General features: G+C 56.0%; 3 protein-coding genes across 3 annotated transcripts; 1 reads left to right on the top strand and 2 right to left on the bottom strand.

Annotated features, from left to right (window-relative positions):
- Nucleotides 1–279: 279 nt before the first annotated feature.
- On the bottom strand, nucleotides 280–1,917 carry IE81DRAFT_289310 (PAP/OAS1 substrate-binding domain-containing protein; the record flags this gene model as incomplete). The annotated part of the gene is made up of 8 exons (XM_025511813.1): nucleotides 280–378; nucleotides 477–548; nucleotides 612–892; nucleotides 963–1,067; nucleotides 1,144–1,278; nucleotides 1,366–1,428; nucleotides 1,499–1,600; nucleotides 1,677–1,917. Coding segments are annotated over 8 exons (1,098 nt in total), but the record flags the coding sequence as incomplete, so codon positions are not given.
- A 3,111-nt stretch (nucleotides 1,918–5,028) lies between these two features.
- Nucleotides 5,029–10,118, bottom strand: IE81DRAFT_346871 (hypothetical protein; the record flags this gene model as incomplete). The annotated part of the gene is made up of 4 exons (XM_025516085.1): nucleotides 5,029–5,229; nucleotides 5,311–5,448; nucleotides 5,537–6,231; nucleotides 6,308–10,118. 4 exons carry the CDS (start codon nucleotides 10,116–10,118, stop codon nucleotides 5,029–5,031), a joined length of 4,845 nt encoding a protein of 1,614 aa, XP_025370237.1.
- A 3,464-nt stretch (nucleotides 10,119–13,582) lies between these two features.
- IE81DRAFT_340973 (acetyl-CoA synthetase-like protein) lies at nucleotides 13,583–18,135 on the top strand (the record flags this gene model as incomplete). Its single annotated transcript, XM_025515630.1, has 10 exons — nucleotides 13,583–14,403; nucleotides 14,476–14,786; nucleotides 14,863–15,001; nucleotides 15,066–15,096; nucleotides 15,174–15,445; nucleotides 15,516–16,022; nucleotides 16,093–16,524; nucleotides 16,609–17,563; nucleotides 17,603–17,967; nucleotides 18,061–18,135. Exons 1-10 carry the CDS (start codon nucleotides 14,080–14,082, stop codon nucleotides 18,133–18,135), a joined length of 3,411 nt encoding a protein of 1,136 aa, XP_025370236.1. The 5' UTR covers nucleotides 13,583–14,079.
- Between the last annotated feature and the right edge of the window lie 387 nt (nucleotides 18,136–18,522).

Below are 18,522 nucleotides of genomic sequence, written 5' to 3'. Positions count from 1 at the left end.
CTGCTGGCTCAAACCGCCACTTTGACTCAGCGGAGCGAGCATGGCAGCCGTGGGTCGGGCCATCGCTCCACGCTGACTCTGACCTTGACCAAGTCCACGCGCCATTTCTTCGAATGCAAAGCTTCCACCGAATGCGCCTGCTATGGGCGCGTCGTGTCGCCTCTGAGCTTGGTACAGCTCTCGCATGGTTCTCGCATCCACCCCGGTCGGTATCGCGCTGCCATGCGCGTAGTAGCTGCCTTGCCGAGGGCGGTAGGGCAGGTCGGGCGCCCGTGAAATGATATCTTCTCGTTCTTCGCATAGCTCGGCTAGCGCAACCGACACTCGGCCTTGCTTGCTAGTCAGAATCCTGGTGGCACGCATAAACTCGCCTCGAATCTTACGAGAGAAACAGGAAGTGAGCGTAGGCAAGGGGGTGCGAAAGCAAGGCGAAGTGAGCATAGGCAAGGAGGTGCGAAAGCAGGAGCACGACTTACGGTGTATAAGCCATCCTTCGTGACTGTGCGCGATACATTGTAGCCCACTTGAAAGGGATCCTCAATACAAAGCTGGCGGCAGCAACAGGACGAAGAGGATCAGTGCACTGGCCCATGTGGAGTCGATCATCTCACTGGACTCACCTCTGCCGACCAAGCATCGCCGTCCTTGGGTACGAGCCCGCCCTCGGTCCGCAAACTGATCACGTCTCGACTGTACGCAAATTCCTTCGAAAAATATCTGAAAAAGTCCATCAGAAGCTCTCCGACATTTTCAGTATTTTGCGAGGCCCACTCCTGCCGCAGGGTGGCGACATCGTCGTAGAAGTAAATGTTGTGGCCATTCAGCTCAATCTCCTCTTGCGTCAGTACCCTCGGCGGCGGGATTCTCTGCAAGTTTGGGAGGACAGATGGGCCTGTAGGTCAAAGGGAGACGAGAAGTATCAGTGGGTGTGTCCGCAACGACGCTCCTTATTGTGCACTCACGCTTAACGTGTGTCAAGAAAAATAAGACGAGCAAGGTATAGCCATATGAGGAAAGCGTGCCTGTGTACGGCGAATTGAGCTTCCGCCTTTTCGTCCACACTTTCACTGACATGACCATGAAAGAGGACGCGCTTCAGCTGAAAGCTTTTCTCGAGTGACCCTAGCAAACATTGCCGCTTACAGAAGAGCACCAAAGTGCGCAGTCGTGGTGGGTCGACCATCGCATAGCTCAAGAGCAAACGGGTATTTTCTAATGCAAGGCGATTCTCAAATCCGATGTCGCAAGAAATTTCGTAAGGGAGCTCGGCGCTCGCCGCTGCATTGGCAGGAAGCGCGATTGCACAAGGGCGACCTGTGAGCAAAGACCTGGCAGAGTAGGAGAAACGAGCGACAAGATACTCACGCCTGCTAATTTTGATTATTGGTATGCGAGCCTTGGGAAGAGGCATGACTGTAAAGTCTGTCTCTGCGTGAGGAAAACAAGGAATCAAGCATAAGGCTGTGCACCAAGGCGCTCAACACCTCCTGACGCGTACCTTGCCGTATTAAGTTGCCCAACGTCTCCACCAATTCAGACGCATTAAATTCTGGTGTCTTGCCATTTTCGTCTTTGCCGATTAAGCAACACAAGTCCATGTCTGAGGTCATGCAGCAATTCCAATCAGCGAATCGGAGCGTGCATCCTCCTTACAGAAGCCGACGCCTCAAGCTCACCAGAATTTTTGAGAGCGAATCCGTTCGCCATGCTACCGAATGCCAACAGCTTAGCGCCCGGACTGACTTTGCCAGCAAGTCGCTCCAATTGCCTCCTTGTGGCCTCCTTGATCCGGTACTCTTCTTCCGTAGGTAAGATGGGACTCAAGAATGCGATGATGCAATTCGTCAACTCCGCCGTATGCCGTTCGTACGACAGTTGCTGCGCCGCATTCCACTGCTGAGCATAAGCCTGCTGCATCGCTGCTGCGGCATTTTGATTTTGTAAGTACCCTCCCATGACAGCCAGCTGTTGTGCTAGCTGACCATTTTGCTGAGCCAACACAGCCAAGGCTGCTGCTGCGCTTGATCCGCTACCTGCGGTCGAACTCCCAAGGCCGCCGAGACCCAATCCGGTATGCGACCCCGCACCTCCAGCATCGCTCCCTGCCATGCCATTCATCTGATGAAAACCAGACGTGCTCGCCTGTGATCTGCCGTTCGATCCACCAGGCAAAGAAGCCGCTCTTCCACTGTAATGCAGCGGCGTGGACCCAAAAGGGCCACTAAGGGCGGGATTGAGCGTCGCATCTCCAGCTCCAAAGCCACTTGAGGTTTCGGTCGCGAAAGATGGGGGAGTTTGAGGGTATGCGATAGAGCCGGGAGAGTAGCTGCTCGCTGCGCCACTGTTGGAACCGCCAGATACTGATCTGGAGGAAGCTCCTCCTCGCGCGCCGCCACTGGTAGACCGACTGGACATCGCCGCGACAGGAACGGAAGTACCCACGCTACCGTTCATTTGCGTTCGCGGTGGTCCGTGTACGGACGAAAAGATCTGCTGCGCATGGTGAGGGGCCAAAGTCGCTTGTTGCCATGCAGGCAAATGGCTGCTCGAGGCGCCCGCAGTTGCAAGGCGAGGTTGAGGCTGGCCAGAGTCGTGCGAAGCCCTTCTCTGAGGTAATCGACCTGGTCCACTGACTGCTGCACGCGCTTTTGCGCTGGTAGAGAGATGCGCAGCACCGCCTAGAACCTGATCTGCGCTTGCAGAGTGCTCACCTGCCCTGCTGTGTCTGGGCGCCTCGGCCTGTGAAGTCGTGTGCTGACGCGATGAGGATCGTGGTCTGGCATTCCCTGCGCTGCGACCAGGGCTGCTGGTGGTCGAGGAAGGGCCTTTGATGCTATGCTGTTGAGTCGATTGAGAACCACTTGCCCCACTCATACTGCGAGCCTTCGAGGTGGAAGTGCTCGAAGGAGCCTCGTGTTTGTTGTTCGCAGCGCTGCCCTGCATGCTGGTCCAATGTTGTCGTCCAGTGTCGTTTTTGGTCTTGTGAGAGCCTTGCAGTGCCAAAGCACAGCACTAGAGACATGCGGTTCGTGTATGCTATTCGACCTCACAGAGTCAGGGGCGCGCGTTGTCGCTCTATACACTCGAATAAGCTGACGAAACGGTGCAAAACCAACACGCGGCTTGGGCGCGTCTCTCGTACCTCGCGGCCCCGAGGTCAGGTTTGGCGAGCACCCCTGATGGCTGAGCTCCACTTGCCAAAGGACTACTGACTCGGAATGGAGCAGTGAGGTGTTCTCACTCGGGTACTTGGCTTGCTCGGATGGCTGTCGGTGAGTGGTTGAGTTTGGTGTTTGTTGTGGTCGAGGCGATGCAGGTCATCATGAGCTGCTTGCTTGCAATACACCGGCCGTGCGCTTAAATCAAATTTGATTAAGCTGCATCACAGTCTCCTGCTGGCGTCGAGGTCACGTTTCGACTTTTGACCTGTGCGCTAGTGTTGTCTTGAGTATTCTTGATTGTAAGGTTGATGGCGGAACTGCAGGGGTTGAATGATTGATTTCAAATGCTCTGGCCTATCCGAATCTTTTAGTGACAACTGAATTTGGGACGATTTATAATGGTGCGTGATTTAAATAAAGCCAGACTCGAATTTGCATACCGTTCGTGATTCAACGCGTCCACAATTCTGAATTTTGATTCTGAAATCCAAGCTGCGCTGATCGAGCGCAAAGCGGACAGCACAGCGTACGTTGCGGGTCGTCGACTCGAGACTCCGACTCTTTGACTAGCGCCGCAATTACGGTGACTGCTGTGGTCGACGCTCTCTTGCGCCCTCTCATCAGTTGTTGTTGTTGTATCAGCAGAGGATCCACGCATTCGATCCCTTTCACCTCAAGCCCGTGGTAGGACACCACGAGACAGGCGCAGACCAGAGCGGCCCATGCTCAGAGCTTGCTCAACATGACTCGCGACGCGACTTGGCTCACGTTACCCGCTTTCTCAGCATCATCATTCATCGAACGCAGCACCTCCTCGACCGAGGTACAAACACGCGCGGCAGCTTCATTCAAAATTTTGGCGCCCTGTGCCCATGCATGCAGCGAGGCCACCCATCGGTGCTATAGCTGGGACCGTGAGCAATCGGTTATTACCGCGGCCTAATGTGAATATCCTTTCAGCGATTCGTTCGTGGTTCAAAAGTGCAAGAGCGGTATACACACCTTTACGACTTCGGGCAGTGCTCACTCTTGATGCTATTGGAACTCGCGCACGCGCCATCTTGATACGTCCGAATCTAGCCCAGCATGGGCCTCCGTGCCGCCCAAGTGCTTCGTCGCTCAATGTGATTGCTTTCCAAGCCACTGACGCTCGTGCAAGTCGTACGTGACTTTCCGAGACCTTCGACAGCACCATCGTATGCGGCAAAAGAGTGGGATTTGATTTGTGAACGCATGTAGTACTCACAATTCGAGACGTGTATCGCTGCCAAGCACGACCAGCGCGCAGGCCCCCACTCAGACGCGCTCGCCGAGTCCTCGAAGCACGAGCCACGCCATTCGTGATTCTCACAAAAGGTTGACAGCCCTGAATGGATACACTCGACTCGCGACTGCTTGCGGACGTGGTAAGACTGGACCCCGTGCGCATTCGCAATGCAGGAGAGCGCGCTTGGAGTCGAGCTCGACACGCGCCACTCGATGAACACAGCATCAGGCGGCTCGGTCTGTCTTCATGATCGAACAGCGACGCGAATCGCGCAGTAGCCCACAGCTCTCTGATTTTCCAATCGTGCAAGCGATTGCGGAGACCTTGGCCAAGCTGGCGTGCCGCCTACCTTGCCCACACCAAAGATTGCCGCCACAACAGCAGACCTCTGATGAACGTGAGGATGAATCGTGTATGCAATTAGCAGATGAAAAGTGTGCTCTGACAGTAGTGCTTGGGTTCGCAGCGGGATGAAGTAGCATATATTGTACACGTGTGTTTGCAGCAGACAGCAGCGCAAAGAACGATAGCAAGATGTTGTGAGGAGACCAGAGATGAAAGATAGCTCTTCGAGAGGTGCGCGATAAGTGGGCACTCTGTTCATCCCTGAATAGTGCTTTGTGAGGCCCAAGAGTCGCGAGTACGATCGTGCAGATGGGCGTCGATGAAATCCATTGTGTCATCCGCATCGTCCGACGTTACGAGCTCCTCCTCAGCAGCCGCGTCCGCCTCCACTGCTTGGGCCGTCGTGATGAGCGCGGCAAGCTGCGCAGGATGACAAGCCTTCGATAAGAAATCGCTCTGTTCAAGTGGAGGGAAGGACGGAGTAAGCAAAGTCGCAAATCGGCGCTCTTACTCTATAGCCCCCGTAAACCTACTCACAGGAGCCAGTGCGCCAGCCGTAGGTCGCTTGGACGGGTCCATCTCGGTGCACCAAGACAGCACTTGCTGAAGCGCGGCGGACCATTTCTCTGGTGATGTCAATGGTGGCAGGCCCAGCTTGGCGGTCAAAGTGATGGCCTGCGAAGCGCGATTGGGATGAAATTCAGCCGAGGTCTCAATTCGCCCTGAATGGTGCATGCACGTCAGCGAAACGAGATGTACCCACACGCAGCGCCGGAAAATCTACTCGAGGCGGGTCGCCTTCAATCATTTCATATATGACGACTCCAAGGGACCAAATGTCCGCGCAGGTGTCATACGGTTCCGCCTTGACCACCTCTGGAGCCATCCAGTATGCTGTGCCTATCACCGACGTGCGCTTGCTAAGAGGGCTTGGACTCTGCGCAAGCTGGGCCGCATGCGTAAAGTCGGCCAGCTTCGCAATCCCCTCCGCATCGAGGTGAATGTTGTCAGAACGCACGTCGCGGTGAACAATGTTTCTCGAGTGCAAAAAGTCCAAAGCGCCAGAGACGTCCAGGACGATTCGACTCATTGAGGACTCTGAAAGCTCGATGCCTGCAGGGCGAAGCGCGATAATGTCGGCAAGAGACATCGACATGAGATCTTGAGCGACCCAAATGCCCGGCGCAACGCCATCTGCGGAGTAGTAGACATCGTGCAAACCAAGCACGTTGGCGTGCCCACTTTGCTTCCACAAAGCGAGCTCTTTGTCCAGCTGTCCTAGCCTCGACATGCCGTCCCGTTCCGCTGTGCTCTGTTCGACTCGAATCACTTTTATCGCAACCGGCCCTCCGCCCTTTCGCAGCGGAGAGGCAGAATAGACGTCTCCCGATTCCCCTTCGCCGATTTTTGACAGCTCGCCGAATACTGTGGAAGTATTTTCTCCCCGCAGGAATGGGCCTGAATAGATAGTGAAAAAGGTGAGCGTGTACGCAAGTCCAATGCGCTTTGAAGAGCATGGCCCCGTGGTACTCACCAAGATGCCTCAATGCAACGGGCAGCCACGCGTACATGTCAGGGCCGGGGCTCGAGGTGCTCAGGCTAGCACGGACGCCGACATCCTTCTCCTCCGCCTCGACTTCGAGTTCAGGAAGGACTTTCGTCATGTTGGCGGGGGAGTCGCTGAGCTCGTCTTTCGAGGTCATCCTCGATCGACGAGAGTACTTGTCTTTGTCGGCGTCTAGGCGGGGCACGGGGGGTACGGGATCGCTCGAGGCCAGCTGGATCGGCATCATGTCATCCAGATCGAAGCTACGTCGTTGACGCATGAGGTCGGCAAAGGTGCTAGTACCTTCAGCATCCAAAGAAAAGCCTTCGTGCTCGAAGACTCCTGAAGCGTAGTGCGTCGACATGGGAAAGCGCTTGGCATCCTCGCTTCGCCGTCCTGCATATCGCCTAGAGCCGTGGCGGCCGGATCTCGAAGACTGACTGGCACGGCTGCCTGGACGGCTGGTCCGACTGCTGGGTCTAGTAGCTGCAGCCGCATCGAGCGCTTCCTGATCAGCCGCTGGAGGGCCCCAAGGGGAGGCCGCGCGCGATCGCATAGCATCAAATCCTGCCTCCGTCTCTGGAAGACTTGAGATGGACGCTCTTCGCCCCAGCGTCCCTTCGCCTGTCTCAGATCCTTCATCACCCGACTCGAACGCACTGGGAATATGCGCTGCTGTGTCGTCGTGAGACACTGGAGGCAACGAGCGAATGCGAGTCTCTGCTGGTTCCGCACTAGCCGAATTTTGCGCCGCAGACGTCGAGCTCGCGTCGCCCAGCCCTCTGAACAGCCAGTCATCCAAAAATCCGCGGCTTTGCCTATCGCTCGCGTCTCCGCCCAGCTTTCCGGACCGCAGATTGACAGAAAGCTTCGGCACGTGAGCGCTGCCGCTGGGACGAGACCCGGTGGTGCCCCAAGACGAAGGAGGCGGCTCTCGAGATCGTGGAGGCGTAATTGGGCTGCGCTGTGCGGTTGAACGCTCGCCTAGTCCGTTCGTCAGATCGGCCTCAGCGGCCACGGATCGATCATGGGGTGCAAAAGCAGGCGAGCGCTGCGGAGTGCTTGGCGCACCTGAGTCCTTCGGGGGCAGTACAGGCGGGTGATCTGCGCTGTCGGCTTTGCTAGACCGCCGCGAACCTCGAGTGGCATTGACAACCGGAGCAGGTTCCACAGGAAACTTTCGCGTGTCCGAGGAGGTGGAGCTTTTAGAGCCCTGTCGCGAGCGTGCGCTGAGAGGAGTGTGAGGCGACTTGGGGACCTGACCGGGAAAGACCAGCCAGCCTGAGCCAGAAGGCAAATCTGATTTTGTCTCGACGGCGTTCAGCCGAAGAGCCTCGGCGCCGCCATCCGGACGCGTAAACCTCAGCGAGACGGGCGATGGGGATTGCTGATCGTCACTGCTCACCAGTCCGTTGCTGGTGCGCTTCCTCGCGCTGGGCGGATGTATGCGCGATCCAGCTCCGCGTCGTTCTCTTAGGCTTTGTGGTGGTCCGGAAGGCTCCGCGCTGTGGTGCGAGTCCGAATGGGAGGCCTCTACACTGCTGGCGAGACTACCTGCGCGACTTCGCGTCCGAGCTGAGCTCCACTGGCCCGACTGCTGCCTGCGCTCAACGAGGGCTGGCCCAATAACGGCTTCGCTGTGGGCTGAACTGCCATTGGAGACGCGGCTCGCGCCCGAAGCACGGATCCCTGCGCTTTTTGGTACGTAAAACCCTTCCGCAGCTGCAGAGACAGGAAGCGGTGGAGGAGGGCTTGAAGCTACACTGCCTTGGTGGAGTGAAGGAGTCGAACGAGTAGCATTGAGATTGCGCAAAGTGAAGTTGGAACCCTTCAGTGGCGCGACATGGGCTTGGTATCCGTTGCGTCCGCCGCTCGCGGCCAAAAGGGCTGGAGAGATGCTCGGCGCGATGGACCTTGCCGCAGCAGAAGCGGGAGCGCTGCGAGGCTGAGCTTCGGCAACCTGAGGCACCTGCAAGGCCTTTCCGCCATTTTGAGAAAAGTGAAGCCATGAGCTGGTCTGCGAGTGACTCGAGTCCGACCCTGCGTATGCGTCCGAGGCAGCTATGCCGTGGCCAGCAGAGCTTGCTGCGCGCTGCGTATCGGCTGTTCCCGGCCTGCTGCTTTGTCCTGTCCCTGGACGGGATGCATCTCTCCGACTAGCAAGCTCGGACATTCGCAAGGCTCGAGGCTTTCCGGTCAGAGCCTTGCTCGCTGTTGAGATTTGAGCGTTCTTGATGTCGTCCTCAGGAGAGACCGGGAGCGCGTTGCCTCCGAGCGGCCGCGTCGGTGCATTTGCAGCAGAGATCTGGCGCTGCGGCGCCGTAGTCTGAGCGGAGCCTTTGATAGAGTTGCCGGAGCGCGATCGTTGCTTTGCGTCCTGGCCACGCGGCAACGCACCAATCAGATTGGCACCCCAATCCTCATCGCTGCCTACCTCGGGCAGGACCGGGCTTGGCTGCCTCAACGATTCTATCCGGTTGTTGGGCGAAGACGGCATCGAAGGGGCGTCGTCCCAAGAGGGGCTCGTCGCCCAACCGCGATTCAAGACGCTCGAGTAGGTGGTCGACATACTTTGCCGCACATCGTTGTTGCTCGTTCTCGAACCAGCACCTTGTCTGTCAGCAAACGACTGGTCCCACTCTTCCGTTTCAGGAGTGCTGATTGCGCTGTGCAAGTCCTCATAGTCCCCGAGCCGCGATCGCAGCAGCTCGCGCGTCGTCTCCGGCGCTTGACCTCGCTGAGCCTCCTGTTGGACGTAGTAAGCAGTATGCTTGCGGATCAAATCGGCTGCGCCCTTTGGGTCCGCCCTGACATCCTCCGCGTCCATGCCGCATTGTGCCAAAGTATCAGCCCAAGAGGCTGGCAGACCAGTGTAACCCATCGGGCCGACATCTACATGCACGTTGTGCTTCACGTTCGTAGGAAGGCTTATCCCGGCGTCGTCCCTAAAAAGTGGCAAGGAAGCATCCCATTCTGGGACCTCTATGGTCTTCTGTGCACTTCGATTGCGCGCTTTATTGCGCTGCTCGGACCAAGTCAGGTCGACTGCAGATTTGGACGCGAGGCCATTCAGCCTTCGCAACCCGCTGCTGATTCCACCTCCTCCACCTGACCCGCTTCGACTGGTAGTCTTTTCGGGCGTTGCCATAGACGACGGCGGCTGATCAGGTCGAGAGTGTGTCCGCCATCGTTGAGCAGAGGCTACAGAAGCAGCACCTGCCTTGCCCGCCAGCTTGCGCAACCCGGCGCCCATTTTCATCGCTTCCTGTCCAGCCGCACGCATGGCCACTTTGCCACGCTTCTGGAATGTCGGGTTGCCGAAGCGATCTTGCGAAATGATAGTCGAGTCTTGAGATGAGTATAGCGATGCATTGTTCCTATCTCGAGGATCGTCGTCATTGTCATCGTTTGGCGGGGGCAGAGGCGGTAGCTCGCGCTCTCGTCTGGGATCGAGCCCGGGGCTGTTCGCAGCACGAGAAGAGCTGGCTTCGTCTGACAGTCTAGAAGAGGTGTCCCAAGACCCGCGCCGGTCTACTGGTGACAAGGTGTTTGCATGCTGTGATCTGTGCGCATGCCTGATCGAAGCCGAAGATGAGTCCTCATCCACATCCGTAGACATGGGCGAGTAGCCCCTGTTGTGCGTTCCTGAACCATTCGTCCACCTGCTCTCGATGCTGCTGGCAGTCTGTGGTCGTGTTGAATGAGAGCCCGCTTTGCGCTGCGAAGGAAACAAGGCACTCGCGCTGCTCTCACCCCGTCCACTGGTGACCGACGTGGCTGAATATCGACCAGTGTACATCCTTGCTCGACAGGCTGGATGCAAAGGCGTTACCTAGCCCGACTAGCTTGGGCTGTGAGCCCCGCTGACTTGGCAGTCTGCAATGCAGCACAGGACGAATGGTGTGAATGGCTAGCCTGCAGATGCTCCAATGGAGCGAGCGTCGGATGCTTTGTGCTGCGCCCGAAGGTGTGTTGGTGTCTTTGAGCGAGAGAAGGGAGACGTGGAAGGAGAAAAAGGTTCTCTCTGGATGCGCTGCCCGTGTTAGTATTAGGACTGCGAGGGCGAGCCGATCCAGGATGCGGAGGTGTAGAGCAGTGGAAATCGTCGAGTCTTGCTGCAGGGGTAATTAGGACCTGACCCACAGTAGTGAAAAGGGTGGGATCCGCGGGTTCGAGGGTGAATTGATCGAAGCCCCTTCTGTAGCGCGCCTTACTACTACAGTAGTGGAAGCTGTTGCCACCAAAAGTCTCAGTCACGAGTTTGCGATCGATTCAGCCAGGCGGGAAGGAGGATAGGGACCTTAAAATTGCGAGCGGGAAGTTCGCCGACGGAGGGGACACGCGCTCAGTTGTGAGGGCTAATCATCAGTCACGAGTGTCGCGTTTGCGGGCAGAGTTGCGGCATGGCGGATCGCCTTGCTGCAGGGCCGCGCTAGTGTCATGAGCGGAGCTGAAGGTGCGCTTCGCTGCAGCAGATGGGATGCCTGCTGTCACGGACCGGTACCAGTCCAGGTACACATCACATCCGCACGCACACTCATCAGACTCAAAATTCACGACTGACCTGCCGTACCGATGCGTAGGGGCTTTGCTGCTGCTGCTGCTTGGGCAGAGGCAGTCTGCAGGTCATTCAGATTCGCTCACAACTTTTCGCTTGACTCGATCGCGACTGTGACTGCTGCGTGTGTATCTTTACGGTCACCAGCACCGGACACACGATCCCAACTTGATCACGACTGCTGATGTGTATATGCACTCATCACGACTGTCGCGGCGTGTTGCGGTCGGGCCGGATAGTCTCACAAATGCGTGAGGCGCGAGACTGCTTCAGCGCCTCCCACCCACCCTTCGCGCCCAGCAGCTGCTCGCGCATATACCATCACGTAGATCAAATCATGGATACGACGGTAAATCACCTTATCTGTCCCGAGTTAACAACGCTCCCCCCCACCCGGCGCCCGCAGGCCCCTGCGGCTGCATGAAGCGAACGACGCTGCGACACCGAAACCACTCCTGAAGCTGTATCTCAATTAAGTCCTAAGTCGAGCCGCTTTGTCGTTCTAAGCTTGAGGTACAAAAAGCCAAGTCGCAGCCAGCGTGTATAGCTGCTCGAGCGCTATGTAGGGTGGAACAGCGCAAAGACAAAAGAGTCGTGATGAGTTTTGAGTCTTTGCCACACTCGGCCTCTCTGGATGGAGCCCTTTACGTAGACTAGGCTGTTGAAACAGCTAGCGAAGCCAGCGATTCAAGATTCTTGCTTAAGCATGCCGTCAGTAGTCAGATTCAAGATTCAAGATTCAAGATTGTGAGTTGTGCGTGTGCCGTACATTTGTGTGTACGGTACCGGTATGCAAATCACGAACATGCCTCTTTATTCAGATAGGCCGCAGATTGTCCGGTTCAAGATTCCGTGCGTCGCGATGTATATAATCAAGAATCTTGAATTCAAGATTAGTCAACTGAATTCGTGATTGAGTTTTGAGTCAGAGTGTTGCGCGAGTTGACTCCGACTGTATACCGGTACGGGATATGGCTGCGCCACCGCGCATGGTGACCCCGCTGCTGCATGCGCACCGCCTCAACTCGGCGCGCTGCGTGTGGCTACTCACGGCTCCGCCGGGCCCGTCTTCATATACTAATCAAGTGCATGCCATGGGGTGTGAGACTTGGTCGACTCGCGATCCACAATCTTGACTCACCACTTTGACTACGTTTACAAAGACTACTCTTGAGTCTTCGTTCCATGTAGGTATCCAGCCACTATGACTGCGCTATTAGTGAGCCGCACGTGCGCACCGCTTGATTATTCACGATTGCAACTCAAGTATCCGCGACTCGACACTCTACGCTCGCGGAGATGTCACGCGCTCCTGCCGCGCCGTCGCGATGACATTTAATTTGATTCGACAAGCATCCTCAGACCTCAGCAGCTCAATTTCAAGGCTGCGCTGCTTAGCCCTCGCGCTTTGCAGAGCTCGTGACCGTGACCTTGTGAGCCAGTAAGCGCGTGCTGAGGATGTGCAAGACGCTTAATAAAGGTCTTCGTCACAGTAGAGGTCTGCCATCGTGACGCTAACGCTCAACATGGGATTCACGATTCACGATTGGACAATTCGTGGATGATGAACGATCACGTGAATTGCTGATCGGCTGATGTAGCCTTCGTCAAGGTTCACGATTGTGATCATAACATTTGTAGCCATGATATCGAGTCGGTGATCAAGCCAGTCGGATAGGAACAAAGTCGAGTAAGCTTGCAAGATCACGATTAATTTCTGGCTCGTGTCCTGACAGAGGCCTCCTCGACTGAACCTGCACGGTCATCCACCTCGAGTTATGGAATCTTGTCTGGGGCCGATCGATTGTGCTGCAAATTAAATCGGACATTCACGATTTGTCAGATTTCCCTTTACGATTGAATTAAGCTACGTGATGTGCATGACCGCGACTCGCCTCTACAACATACGTGGGTGATCGGTATCAAGCCGGAAACCAAGCACAACCTTGAGTCACAGAGACAAGTTCAACCAGGACAAGACGCGATGTTATGCGTTGGCAACAGCTGATGGCTCGGCGGAACACCTTCTTACATGATCCATCAATGATTCACGATTCGGCTCCATCGAGCGAGCGCAGATAGTCGGACTAGATGAGGTGCGATCGTAAGCATGTGCCTGATGGATGCGTCAGCATTCATGCCACTTTGACTCATCAGGAGCTCAATGAATGATGTCGTTGATATTTTACGTGGTGAGACCGTGAGGTGTCAAGATTCACGCTGACAGACGCAAATTGACTCATTGACTGTGTGTGATAGAAATAATGAAGTGCGAGTGCTGCGGGGCAGTTGTAGTGAGTGTAGTGAGTGTATGCCGGCGGTACAGCATGCGGTCCAGCCTCTGCACAGCAGCATCGACAACCGCGGCTGGCACCGCCCTTCACGTCATCAGCTTTACGTGTCGGAGCCAACGACAGTCGCGTCAACATCAGCTGCTGCTGCATGGCATCCGCAGTCGTGAGTCTGATGAGTCAAGAGTCAGGATCGAGTTTGAGTCAAAAGTCGTAAGTCGTGAGTCACGAGTCACGATCGAGAGTTTCGGCCGACTTGTGCCTTGGCGGATCTGCAAGCTCCGCCGCTAAGCGCGGCTTGCGGTTGCGTGTTGCGTGTTATTTTGCGTTGCCGGCCGGACGCGGAAACCACACACACGTACTCGTGACGACTAATCATACTTGACTCACGACTGCCTGACTAGTCCATGCACATGACGTGACATGCATGAGCAATCAGCAAGTGCACAATCAGCACGAACGTGAATCTTGAAATGATTCGAACCGCGACTCAAGACTCACGACTGCAGCTGCGGGTGAGTTGGCGCGTAGTAAAGCCGAACCCTATTCTTGATTGAGCCAGCCACACTTGACTCTCACTCAAGACTTGTGCATGACCTGGATGGTGAGGGACGCTCGCCACTCTCACTCTTCCATGCATTGCTCATCCTAAAGGCCCTCACGCTTCGCATCAAGTTATAGCAGGGACACCGGCCGACGAGGAATAGGAGCAGTCTATGGTGCGCGCAGTTTTGTTTCACTTACTCCACACGCTCAAATGATCCCCCATGAGCTGTCAGAGTGATCAAGAGGTATAAATAGAGCGAGTTTGTCCTCGGACATCGAAGCCAAGACCAAGCGGCAAGAGACCCGTTCACGCTCGCCAGCCTCACATAATTGGTCCTCAATCGTTTCCTAGGATTACATCCATCATGCCGGTTCCAGACGTCCGCTACACGCCCATCTTGGTGCCCTCATTGCTATCAGTGAGGGCCCGAGATGATGCAACGACGACCTTTCGCGAAGATTATCGAGCGGCAAGTGGGGAATGGCACGTCACTACGTACTCGGCATTTGAAGAGCTAGTAAACAACTACGTGCGGGTCCTGATCGACGCAGGTCTACCCTTGCGGACAAAGATCACCACGCTAGGCGGTAGCGATGGCAGTCTGTCTGTGCCTGTCGTAGCCACTTTGGCTGGAAGCACAGAGGCAGAAACGGCCGCTTACTTTGCCATCATCAAGATGGGCTGCACTGTGAGCAAGCGGATTGCACCGTCGAGAAATTGCAGAGTCTGCAAAATGCTGACTTGGCTTGCTGTGGCGCAGGTGTTTCCTCTTTCGCCTCGTGCTCCTCCAGATACCATTGCAGCGCTACTGCAGACGCATAGAGGCGTGACACACTTGCTGTATGCGCCGCCTTTCGCTTTGCTGGCAGGCAAAGTCTCCGAAGCGCTTCAAAGCAGCGTGGTTGCTGTGGCGGGCGAATCGGTCATAAATGTCATGGCCTTGCCTACTGCCGCAGCAACAGCCGGCTCGAGCGCGAATGTCGAGCATTCTCCTGCATTCATGTACGACCTCGATGAGCTCCTCGAGCAGGAGTACGATCGAACAATTCTCTTGTTGCATACCAGCGGAAGGTGAGCCACCTAGAATGAAAGGCTCGTCCAGGTGCTGGCTAATACTCAATCCTCATCTCTTATCCGTGACCAAAAGCTCGGGACTCCCGAAAGTTGCCAAGTATACCCACCGGAGTTTCATGGTTCAAGCGGGGTGGTACCGCGATCCGGCTTATGCCAGTACTCAAGCCGATCTTGAGGGCTCAAGGTTCTTCTCCGGAACGCCACTCTTCCACGTGAGAGACCCGCGCGCGCAGATACGCCATGCTGGTCAAAGCTTATTCGAAGATTTTTGCGCAGGCTATCGGCTGGATTATCGGACCGATCCTCGGTAAGGCTTCGTGTGACCTCATCGGAAAGGCTTGTCTCTCATTTCTCCTCAATGCCTGCTTTGCGCATCGTTCTCAGCATTGACCATCGGTGCCATTTCCTTGGCACCCGCTCCTGGACCTCCTCCACCAGTCTCTACCCTGACGCATTTGCTCACAAGTGGCAGAGCGGATCGTGCTCTGATTGTCCCTTCCCAGCTGGACGAAATGAGTATTGATGCTGCCGCTACTGCGGCCTTGGCTAAGTGCAAGGCAATCTGGTACGGCGGGGCGCCGCTTGGACCACAAAGTCAAGAAACGCTCGCCAAGAATGGGGTCAAGCTCTGCAGCGCTTATGGTCTGACAGAAACAGTGAGCTGAAGCGAGCAAAGTGGTGTCAAGGCGACGCGACTAACTCAGAACCAAAATCTGATCCCAACAGGGCGCCGTCGCGGGCGCCCACGAGCTAGCGCCGGAATCGCAAAGAGATGCCGGAGGCACATGGATCACTCTTCGTTCCGAGTTCGACTACATTTTCGAGCCTGCCCCACCAACGCAAGCTACGCAATCGAAAGAGCTATTTGAGCTGGTGGTCAAGTCGACGGGTCGAGTTCCATTGCCGTTCGAGACCTCGGCCGGTGTTTGCAACACGGGAGATCTATGTGAACGACATCCCGACGCTCCAGACTCTGTCATCAGGCTAGACGGTAGGATCGGAGATTTGGTCATCCTTTCAAATGGCGAAAATGTGCCGACTCTGCCTTTCGAGTCGGCGGCTTGCAAGCACCCATCCGTACAGACCGCCGTCATCTTTGGGCATGGCAAATCGTCAGCTGGGCTGTTGATTGAGACGACTGACGCCAGCAAATGGAGCGAGGCGGACCTCGTAGAGCTGATGAAGCTCGTAGACAGTGTCAATCGCGAGCAGCCGGCTTTTGCAACGGTCTTTGTGAGCATCTGCAATTTTCGATCCGATCTGGATCTGCTGATTAAGATGCTGAAAGCCTGCCTTCTTTCAGCCGTCAAGAATCCTGCTCGCGACCCCTAGCAAACCACTACCAAAGACAGACAAGGGCACGGTGAAAAAGAAGCTAGCGTTGCAGCTGTACGCAGATGAGGTGGCTCAAGTCTACGAAAGAGATACCGGACCTCTAGTCGGACCGGGAGAGAGCGACATCACCTTGAAGACGAAGGAGGATGTCGAGAAGTTTGTCAAGAAGACCTTGGTTGGAGTTCTCGGTGTCGACGTCGCCGAATTGACCGAGTCTCGCGACCTCTTCGACCTTGGCCTGGACTCTCTGAGGTCATCGCTGATCCGTGGTGCAGTGCTTCGAGCCGTTCGCCACAATGTCCAAGGGTTGGCGAATGGTCGATCCACCGATTCTGAACAGCTAGACCGGGCAATCCCTGCTAGCTTCGCCTTTGACAATGCTACTCCTCAAAAGCTTGTGGTAAGTTTGGAAGAGGACGATGTCTCGCGACCATGCAAGCGCGATGATGACTAACCTTTTCGCTCCTCGCTCTGCTTTCGAAAGCACGCCGTCGCTCGGCTGGTCGAAGGCGATGCCACAACCGTGACCACATCGTCTTTGGAGCAAGCGCACGACACATTGAGTCACTTCCGCAGAGACTTGGAGGCACGCTTGAAGCCCTTCACCGAGCTCGGTAGGAGACCCGAAAGCAAGTTCAAATCGATGGCGGCGCTGGTCACTGGCACGACTGGTGGTCTGGGCTGTATACTTGTGGAGCAACTACTACAAGACAAGCAGTACGCGACGATCATCTGCGTCAACAGGGCTAAGCATGCCTCAAATGCCAGTGGTCGCGAGCGCCAAAGCGCAGCTTTCGAAGAACGCGCCATGGATCAGACGCTAGCGCAGTCAGACAAGCTCACCTTTGTGGATGGCAACATTTGGGATCTGACCATCCAACAATTTCAGGATGCTTTGCAAGGTCATCGCCTGGGCTTGATAGTTCACAACGCTTGGCCGGTGCGATTTGATCTGCCGCTCTCGAGCTTCGAGAAGAGCATCGCGGGCCTTGTGAACCTGCTTGGATTGGCAGCTATAGAGTCTGCCAAGCTGGTCTTTCTCTCATCTGTAGCAGCGGTGAAACAGACTCTTACCGGCAATCCTACAGAGACCGTCCGCATCGAGGAGTCTACCCAGGTGCCCCTAGAGTGGGCGTCGGGCGGCTACGGCGTGAGTGAAACCTCCTGCGACGTGCGGCAATTGGGCTCTTTACTGAACGCCCCGTCACTATTTGAGCAGGAGAGCAAGCTCATAGGAGAGAAGCTGGTTTGCCAAGCAGTCCGAACCATTCCTGGTCTACACGCAGTGTCGGTCAGGTGCGGCCAATTGATGGGTGACTATCGGACTGGAGTCTGGAATCCCGACGAATGGTGGCCGTCGATTGTCCGCTCGGCCACGCCCGAGGCATTGGGTAGTCTGCCGACAGGTCCTGAGCTGGGTGATGTGGACTGGATTTCGAGTGAGTGAGAGCCTTCTTGCGCTCAAGTTCCTTGCACAGCTAACGCGTTCTCTGCTTGGATCAAAGTGAACGATACCGCAGTCGGAATCTTGAGCTACGCCAGCGCGCCCAGTGCGCCTGGCTTCACTTCTGCTAGCTCCACCAACGTGGTACATCTGATCAATCCAAAGTCAGCTCCGGCAAGTCTCATCGAAAAATCTTTCGCGCCGACGCTTCCGGTCGCCAAAGTGCTGCCCTATCGAGAGTGGCTGAAGGGTCTCCAAGCACTTCGTCCCAGCGCTTCGCTGAAGCAGGATGAGCTCATCTCTAAATTGAGCGACATACCTGCCCTCAAGCTCAGCGATACTTACGAGGCGATGGCGAGTGCAGACCGCCACGTAACGCTGAAAGTAGGCGAAATGGAAGTGAGTCATGCACGGTCGTGCGGCGCCGTCTAGCGTGTTACTGATCCGAGGGCCTCATTCGGATCGAATCGCAGCCTTTCTTGGCCAATGCAGTTGTGCTGGACAAAGCCCTGGCAACGCGTTTCGTTGCGAGATGGCTCCACTGAGCTGACTGCTGTGAGCATCTAGAATGTGCAGCACCAACAGCCTGCTTTGCTCCGTCTGTCCCTGTGTCCTTCCGCTTTCGCCACGTTCGAGTGTACTTTGCCATGCTTGGAGATGCAATCGTATGAGCATCATCATTGCGTTGAAATGAAGAGTCTCTGCCGGGTTCGACGAGCTCGGCTGCTTCGGTCTCGAGCAGAGTGGGTCATGCAGTGATGCGGATCGCATCTATATCCGCTCTCCACTGTGCCTCTCGGTGATGTCAGGGCAAAGCATCGAGAGATGGAGTGGTGAATCTGGAAATCCGCATGTTACGCTCGCTGCTCATTGGAAAGCCGAAGATCCAAGGCACGCAGCGGACCCCTTCGCAGCAGATGGCGAGTGTGAAACGACTGGGACCTTCACGCCCGC

The sequence above is a fragment of the Ceraceosorus guamensis genome (assembly GCF_003144195.1).
Source record: "Ceraceosorus guamensis strain MCA 4658 unplaced genomic scaffold IE81scaffold_23, whole genome shotgun sequence".
Lineage (NCBI taxonomy): Eukaryota > Fungi > Basidiomycota > Exobasidiomycetes > Ceraceosorales > Ceraceosoraceae > Ceraceosorus > Ceraceosorus guamensis.
Note: the sequence above shows the minus strand (reverse complement) of the source record. Positions and strands in the feature narration are given on the sequence as shown.